Genomic DNA, 9,444 nt, shown 5'->3' with positions numbered 1-9,444 from the left:
CATTTTTATAAAACACCAAACAAATCACAGGTTTTTGTGCTATAAAAGTTTCACCCTCTTGTGATTCCTCTAACTGTTGTCTTGAAGGCAATATATTTTTCAGATTAACAAATGCTTGTCAAATGTTATTTTTCCACTATATAATTCATTTTGTTTTGTCTTGAGGGAACCTCCCCAAAATGTCCTTCCTTATGCATTTCTTCTAAACTTGTCATTTTTGTAGGCATGGTTATTGATTGAAACTTGCAACAACTTAAAATATGCTCCGTTTAAAGCACGGGCTATCACTCTGCAGTGTTACATTGAACTCGATTTTGTGTTTTATGACAAAAATAATTGACACATAGGAAAACAGGAAAATACAAAATGTTTTATTTGTACTTCTAAAATATTTTGCAACATCTATGGGTGCATAAATCATTTCATTCAATAACTTTGGTCATGATTGCTAAAATTCTTTCTATAAGTTCCTACATATTACAACACATCCATCAATAAGTATACAATAGAAAGTTACTTACAAAATTTAACAAAAATTTGATTATTATTTTTTTAACGAATATTTCTTATGTTTGCCTCTGCAGTAATAACACTAAATGTTGTAATAGACAACAACTTGTTTATTGTGTAACAAAGAACAAACTTATTTAAATGGTTGCAGGTCTACAACTGAAGAAAGCAAAATGACAATATTTAACTTTTGTATGACAGAATGATTAAAATAAGAGGACAATCATTCTATCAGTAAAGTTACTTCTTACTATTGGAAAAAAGTCATCATATTAACTGTCTTACAATCAGTCAGTCTGACTGAAAATGTTTACCAAAAAACATTTAGTTAATTATCTTATTTAAATTAAGATAACTGAAATAATCTTTAAGCTTCACATTTAAAATCCTATTAGCTTTAAATAGTTTTTCAGTCAATTAACTACACCATCTTCAAAAGTGGATAAATTAGTTAGGTTTCAGTTTGTTTTGTTTAATTCTCAACACACACAATGTTTTTGATGCAAAAGAAGATCACTTGATTTATAAGCAGCTCTTCATTTATGAAGATAAGCATCAAGCCAGAGATCACCTGAAGTTTTCAGCGAACTGAAAAAAGCAAGAAAGGGGAAAAAATGGGAAAACATCAGTTTGTAACCAGGCTGGTGAGCAGGCAAGCAGTGTGCTGTGAACTGGAAAAAGACAGATTAGCTCTGGCATCATTCATTTTAAATCAGCTGAAGGATTATTTTCAATTTAGTTTAAATAAGTGTGATTTCTGCTTCAAGTGCCTGTCCTGTCTGAGTTTTTACCTGACAACATCAGTCATGCCTCGCCATAACGTTTTCATCTGGTAAGAGATCCCATGTTTGTCACACAGCGCACGGACCCTCGGAGCAACCAGGTGGTAGTTGTGCCTCGGCATTCTTGGAAACAGACTTAAAAATTTTGAATCAAATTATTACAAGAATCAAAGTCAAACCAACTAATTAATTAATAGTAGCTTAAAATGTCTAATAGTTTAAGACCAAAGTCATACCCCACCCACTGAAGAATGGCATTATTAAATCAGAAACAATAGAGAACTCAAAGTGTTAACAACGCGAAAGCCACGCATAACATTTTTAATGCCAGGTAAGATATCTGGCAGTGTCTTTCATCTGAGTGGCAACAACAGATTAATAGGAAAAAGGTATTAGTATCCAGATTTGTCTTGCAAACGAGAGGCCAGCATTTTCATAAACCGCTGTCGACTTACTGGTGTTCGATTTGAAAGTTGAGGTGTCCGCTGAACCAGTCATTGAAAACGGACTTTTCTATATTACATGTGGCTTGTAACTGAAACAGAAAATAGTGCAGAAGCTTGTTAACGATGCTCCTCCCTTAGAGAGGGACAAAATGACAATAAACACTTTTCTGATGAGACAAATGAGGCCTTTCAAATCAACTAATATACACTCATTGATTTTTAACACACAGTAAACTCCTTTACATGTCTCAAAACAATTCTTAGAACCACAGTGGAGCATTTCCACAACTAACAGAGCAAAAAATGTTGCTGTGAAATTTATGAGAACATAATATCCTGAATAATTAACATTTTAGTTGATTGTTTCAGCTAAAATAAGTCAAGAACTTTTGAGTAGCTGCAGTGGGAATATGAGTTAGTACAAAGTTTGTTGCTTAATAAATGTATCCCAATTAGTGTGATGAATAGAAGCCTCTGAAATGAGCTTATAGACCTTAAATGCCAGTTTGGATGGCAAATGACACACTATGCTCAGTTTACCAGCACAAAATTGAGTCTTTAGTGTTTTAAATGATAGGTTAACAGGCAATGTTTTCAATTTAATGCACGATTTGAGGAGTCTGTTCAAACTTTCTCTGTGAATTACACAACTTATTTTCTGGCTTATTTAATCTATTTGTAAATCACAGAGGCTGTAATTGCTTGGCTGATGAGGTAGAAGGCAAAAAAATGTGATAATGGAGCACAAAGTAGTGCAAAAGAAAAGTAATACATGTTTAACAATCGTTAGGTAGAAATCTAAAATGTGTGAACTGCATTTGTGGTTTGGCCACCCAAGTCAGTGATTCACAGAGACACCTTTGCTGAATTAAAACTTGGAATGTAGGAAAATACGTACGTTTCTAGATAGGTTTAACTTTATCTGTGTTGAAACTTATGGCAGTTTGACCTTACAGGTCAGGCAAGACAAAGTAATAAAGCACAAGGGATAATAAAAACTAGCCAAGGCCAGTTGTCTGCATTGGACACATCAGAATGTCAATATTTTTGATCTGTCTCTCTTATCACATGCAAGATTAAATGTTTCCTTGCTAAAAAATATATTTTATGGATATATATATTTTTTAAATATACGTTTGATTAAAAAAAAAAACAATGTACCTGCATAGTTAGCCAGTCTCTGTTCTTTTCATGATCTATGTTCATTGGAAGATGGTTCATCTGAGTCACCCAGACAAACCAGTGACTCTCCAAAAACCTGAAAAATAAGCAATTTTAAAAATATCATCTAAAGACTCTGCATTTCATACATTTACAGTTTTTGACATTTCTTATTAAGACATGTCCTTTAATAATAACATACATATTTTGGTGGCAGATAACCTAACATAATGGTCTATTATGCACTCATAAAGGTTATAAGAATTTAACAAACATCAACAAGATGTGACTCACAGGTCAGAATCAGTTAAAACTGCCTGATCCATCCAGGGTCAGAGCCACAATTTAGGAAAATTGTGTGCAAAATACAAACAATATTTAATATCTACATGAATTGTTAATTAAATATTAGCATTGTCATTATAATTTTTTTGATTATAAAAAAAAAAGAATGTTTCTGCAGAAAAAAATAAGCTACACTGTGGTTCAGTTGATGATTAGGAAATGGTCTGCTTTGGTGAAAGTCTAAATTACTCTAAGCTCAGAAAAAAAAACTTGACAACAATATGAAACACATAATAAAAAGTACTATTTACTCATAGAATATAAATAGTTTTCAACAGTTTTTTAGACACAGGTCATACGCATAAAACAACTTTTGGAAACAGTTGGGAATCTTTTCGATCAGTTGCTAAATGAATGAAACTAACAAGCAAGCAACAAATGACTAAATAATCAACAATTCAAATTCTTACCTAACAAAGAGGTTGAGAGCCACAGAGCCGAAAAAGCCATATAGGGGCATGTAACAGGAGAAATATCGAATATAAAAGGACAAATACCACGCCAGATCCTTCAAATGACAAAAAAGAGGAAAAGCACAATTTCATTGTTTAAAACATTTTTTCTCAAGTTTTGTTTGCAAATTCTGATAAAGACAAAAATACTCTTGAACATGTTTTAGATTATTCAATAATTTTCAAAATTACTGGACGTTTGGTCTTATTTATTAAATTTTTACATGATAATCTGTTTCAAACTCTTCCACTTAAAGCTTGTTAGTTATCTTTAAAAGGTACAGATCAAAAATAGATATTACATATAATAGAATATTGAATAGCAGCTTTAAACTTTTTCTATTTTTCATTAGCAACTGTTTGGACTTGTGCGACTTTTAACAACAGAAGAAGTAATTTATTGCTTCTAAGAAATATTCAATCAAAATTTTCCTTTCAATTTACCATGATAAAATACTTTATGTAGGCCTGTACCAATACAATACATTAAAGTGATATGTTTACAGAAACCTTTATCATTTGTGGCTTTTTTAGAAATGTAAATAATTACATGCACTGCAAAGCAAACGGTCCAAAATCTTACCACCCAGTTTCTGCGAGAAATCATGACGTGTAGATTTTGCAGGTTGAAGACGACTGGGACGAGAAGAGGCGGCCCCACTGAAACAGAGGTTTATTATTATGAGTAATTTATTTATTTTTGTCATAAAATATTGTTCATGACTTCTGACAAACATACATAAAAAGAAGTACTGGTGCTGGTAATTGTAGGGCATGTGTTTGATCTTCTTCATGCCGTACTGAGAGATGAAAAAAACAGTTTGTGAGCTGCTACGAATTTCTTAAAATACTTAAAACAAATCTTCCAGCTGCTTGCCTCTACAGGTTGAACAGATCCAAGAACAAAGACGCCCGACATGTTGACATCAGGATCTTTGCTCAGGATGTTTGGTTTGGCATGATGATTGTAATGCAGGTGATTCCACCAGCTGGCTGCAGCTCCCTGTAAAGCATAGGACTCTTAAAAACAGGAAAAAATTACCAAAAAATGTAAAACATCAAAACTAAAAAGGTTACCTTTAAATGTCCAATAACAAACTTGTGGACCAGGTGATTCCACTTGGACTTCTTGAAGACAGAGAGGTGACCAAAGTCATGCTGCAGCCATCCAGCCTGCGCCTGGCAAAAAAAAGTAATATTTTCTATTATCTAAGGTGATTTAATCTTCATGTGACAGGACACTTTGTTGAACTTACTTGAGATGTTGCCAACATGACAGCGCACAGTAAGGTCAGAGTCCAGCTAGTCCCCCAGTACCAGACCATCATCCATGCGAGGGCCTCCAGTAGCAGGATGTGACCCAGATGGAGGCAGAAGAATAAAGGTTTGGCTTTAAAAAGTCCTTCCTTCTCCACCTGGGTGCGTAAAGTTTCAAAATCCTGCATGATGGCTGCCTGTGGAAGAGAAAAGGGAAGCTGTAACAATGTTTTGTTAATACCTTTTCTGAAAAAAAAAAAGGTCAATGAGTAAATATTGAGAGTTATCTGAGATCTTTGTGAGACTTGAACTATTTGTACATTTTTGTTTCCCTCATGACTTGGCTCTGTTGCTGCCAGCTCTCCAATCAGTAGAGGCTTTAGAAACTTCTGCACAAACTTTTGATCAGGATGGAACGCTGTGAAAGCCTCCTGGAAAATATAAAAGAATAATCATATTATCAGTACAGCTTGGAGTAGAAGAAAATGTCCTGTAACACAGAAGATATTTTCCTCAAATTTGTGTTATTTCATACACCATCACATTCTGATTTTCACTTCTGCTTAGATAATTAAAATATGATCTTCAGATTTAGGTTCATTTAATCTCATTTGCACTTTCAGCTTTTATGATATATTTATAAAAAGAAATGATAAACAAAACTCATTGTGCTAAAACCTTTACCTTTAATGCTTTGTAATGGCAAACTGTGACAAGAAGATTATATTGGGCTTTTATATAATTGTCAGATGTATGTCATGAGAAAAATGTTATATGACCACTAATTGAAGAATTCAACAACACCATTCAAGTTCTCCCTTGGGAACCTATTGCAAGTGAAGGATGCCCCTGGCTGATTTATTTCCTTCCTTGAAAAAGGCCAGACTCTAAAACCTTTTAGCCTCATAAAGTTGTTCCACCCGCCACAAGTCTGGCTGGAGTTTCAACCTTGTCACAATATACAGTTAGGGCCAGAAATATTTGGACAGTGACACAGGTTTTGTTATTTTAGCTGTTGACAAAAATATGTTCAGAAATACAATTTATATATAATATGGGCTGAAAGTGCACACTCCCAGCTGCAATATGAGAGTTTCCACATCCAAATCGGAGAAAGGGTTTAGGAATCATAGCTCTGTAATGCAGAGCCTCCTCTTTTTCAAGGACCAAAAGTAATTGGACAATGGACTCTAAAGGCTGCAAGTAACTCAGAAGGCCTTTCCCTCGTTAACCTGTAATCAAGTAAGTAGTTTAAAAGGTCTGGGGTTGTTTCCAGGTGTGTGGTTTTGCATTTGGAAGCTGTTGCTGTGACCAGACAACATGCGGTCAAAGGAGCTCTCAATTGACGTGAAGCAGAACATCCTGAGACTGAAAAAAAAGAAAAAAATCCATCAAGAGATAGCAGACATGCTTGGAGTAGCAAAATCAACAGTCTGGTACATTCTGAGGAAAAAGGAATTGACTGGTGAGCTTGGGAACTCAAAAAGGCCTGGGCGTCCACGGAAGACAACAGTGGTGGATGATCGCCGCATACTTTCTTTGGTGAAGAAGAACCCGTTCACAACATCAACTGAGGTCCAGAACACTCTCAGAGAAGTAGGTGTATCTGTCTCTAAGTCAACAGTAAAGAGAAGACTCCATGAAAGCAAATACAAAGGGTTCACATGTAGATGCAAACCATTCATCAATTCCAAAAATAGACAGGCCAGAGTTAAATTTGCCCAAAAACACCTCAAGAAGCCAGCCCAGTTCTGGAAAAGTATTCTATGGACAGATGAGACAAAGATCAACCTGTACCAGAATGATGGGAAGAAAAAAGTTTGGAGAAGAAAGGGAACGGCACATGATCCAAGGCACACCACATCCTCTGTAAAACATGGTGGAGGCAACGTGATGGCATGGGCATGCATGGCTTTCAATGGCACTGGGTCACTTGTGTTTATTGATGACATAACAGACAAGAGTAGCCGGATGAATTCTGAAGTGTACCGGGATATACTGTCAGCCCAGATTCAGCCAAATGCTGCAAAGTTGATCGGACGGCGCTTCACAGTACAGATGGATAATGACCCCAAGCATACAGCCAAAGCTACCCAGGAGTTCATGAGAGCAAAAAGGTGGAATATTCTGCAATGGCCAAGTCAATCACCAGATCTTAACCCAATTCAGCATGCATTTCACTTGCTCAAATCCAGACTTCCGACGGAAAGACCCACTAACAAGCAAGACCTGAAGGCTGCGGCTGTAAAGGCCTGGGAAAGCATTAAGAAGGAGGAAACCCAGCGTTTGGTGATGTCCATGGTTCCAGACTTAAGGCAGTGATTGCTTCCAAAGGATTCGCAACAAAATATTGAGAAAAAACTTTTTTGTTTGGGTTATGTTTATATGTCCAATTACTTTTGAGCTCCTAAAATGTGGAGTGTTTGTAAACAAATGTGTACAATTCCTACATTTTCATCAGATATTTTTGTTCAACCCTTTAAATTAAACGTTACAATCTGCACTTGAATTTTGTTGTAGCGGTTTCATTTCAAATCCAATGCGGTGGCATGCAGAGCCCAACTCACAAATATTGTGTTACTGTCCAAATATTTCTGGCCCTAACTGTATGCAAATTGGGCCATTTTTAGCTACAGTTTCAGGCTCTGTGCATAAATAAATGTCCGCCAAAAAATATGAAGACTCGTCTTCACCAGTCTGTAATTTTGAAACCCAGGAGGTCACTGTGTCTCCTCACTTATTCAACATCTGCCACTAAACAGTTCTTTGCCCTTTGTTGGTCCTTTATTATGATGCCTTCAGTGGTCATCACTAGCTCAGTTTTCTCTTTGGTGTTCTTTCTGGTAAAGTCTGATGATAAAAATGTTTCTTCATGAAGTATAGTTGTGAAAATATGATTGTTTTTGTTTTTACTTTTTGTTTGTGCTCAAATGCAGGGCTAAATTAAAACGTCAGCAAAGAAAATCATCCTCAGTCATGTAAATGATCCAATGACACTTTAACAGCACATTAGCTTGTTAGAAATGCTAATATTTATAAATGGTGGGTCTTGAACCTTTATGTGGACATTTTACATTTTTAAAATACAAAAATGTACAATTTAATAGCACAAAATATATTTTTTTAATTTTTATTTAAATTAGATTTTTTTTTGTATTTAAAACTTTAATTGAAAAACTCTTTCATTTTTAAATTAAATTTTAAAAATGTAATTTTTTCAGAGGCATCACTTGATCCCTCTAAAGTATTCAGAAGGACCAGACAAATATGATGTCCTGGCATTGAGTTTTATAATCTAAGAAAGCTTGCTATGTAAAAAAAAAAGAAAGAAAAAAAAGGTCTTGTTTACTGCCAATATAAGTTTCAGCCTAATTCACACTGCCAGTCAAATTGATGTAATAGATTCATTTCCATCTTGTGTTAGCAACATTTAATGCTCAAGTAATCCTTTCCTTTGCATCAAATAGCCTGCAGAGGGAAGAAATTAATGGTGAGAATATTGCACTTCACAAAACAGCTTTTGAGGTTTCAGGTGTAAATACAATCCACCAAATGGGAGGAATGTCTTCCCCTGAAACACAGAGATAATGTGTCCACTGTGTCATACCATGCAATCAGAGACTGAATAAATCATTTTGTAATTCTCTGTAACTGTACATTTTATCATATTAAATAGTTGCTGTACTGTATGAGCCAGTCATATTCTCTCATTCTTGTTGAATCCCAATGTAATGTTTTACATTGGGATACATTGGAATATATTTCACATTGATATAAACTGAAGTAGTTTATATCAAACTGCTTCAAAACACCAGACAGTATTTTTTTAAATAAGGTTTTATGTCAACAGTTAGTTCATGAATGCATCCTGTTTTTATTCTGATTAAAGAAGCGACATTACTGTAGCATCCTCTCCACCATAGTGGCCGATGACATGAGACCCTCCTGGGTGCCTTTTGGCCCACTGGGTGATGTTGTAAACCTTTCGACTGATGACCAACCACCGGTCATTTCTGCTGCGGTGCTTCTGGACCTCCTCCCAGGAAAAAACACCTGCAGCCTCAGTCTGCTGGCCTCCAACTCCCATACTGCTCTCTGCTGCTAATGCTGTCTCTGGATCCGGGAAGTTAAACAAAAAATGGCGCGACATAATTAATAATGCATACATGCATCTAGAAATCTGTGTAAAATCACAAGCAGGAGAAGAAAATGTGCCTTTTTGGGTGCTTTTTAAACATGCATAATACATTCTAAATATTTGGTTTGTGGGTATGCAATAGAGATTGTTTTTTTACATTATCTGGCTATTAAGCAATATTAGAGGAAAAATGTAAACTTACACAATCCGGACTCCTGTTGCTTTTCTCCGGATTTCAGTCACGTCCACAAACCTGTTCACGAAAAGACCAACTTTTAATTAGAACAAAGCCATCAGCTCGCTCCCTCTGTTTAGTCATCCCCCTTCCCCAGCACGAACTTCGAGCGTATCAT

General features: G+C 35.6%; 1 protein-coding gene across 1 annotated transcript; it reads right to left on the bottom strand.

The window, feature by feature from the left end:
- Positions 1–350: 350 nt before the first annotated feature.
- LOC129358445 (acyl-CoA Delta-4 desaturase-like) lies at positions 351–9,444 on the bottom strand. Its single transcript, XM_055027508.1, has 13 exons — positions 9,294–9,444; positions 8,855–9,066; positions 5,274–5,384; positions 4,953–5,150; positions 4,774–4,875; positions 4,574–4,699; positions 4,436–4,496; positions 4,280–4,356; positions 3,655–3,752; positions 2,900–2,996; positions 1,748–1,827; positions 1,302–1,427; positions 351–1,098 (listed from the first exon to the last, which is right to left on the bottom strand). The coding sequence occupies exons 2-13, from the start codon at positions 9,038–9,040 to the stop codon at positions 1,047–1,049; spliced, it is 1,314 nt and encodes a 437-aa protein (XP_054883483.1). The 5' UTR covers positions 9,041–9,066; positions 9,294–9,444; the 3' UTR covers positions 351–1,046.

The sequence above is a fragment of the Poeciliopsis prolifica genome, unplaced genomic scaffold (assembly GCF_027474105.1).
Source record: "Poeciliopsis prolifica strain line A6 unplaced genomic scaffold, Auburn_PproV2 SCAFFOLD001, whole genome shotgun sequence".
Lineage (NCBI taxonomy): Eukaryota > Metazoa > Chordata > Actinopteri > Cyprinodontiformes > Poeciliidae > Poeciliopsis > Poeciliopsis prolifica.
This window is presented reverse-complemented; position numbering and strand designations above follow the sequence as displayed.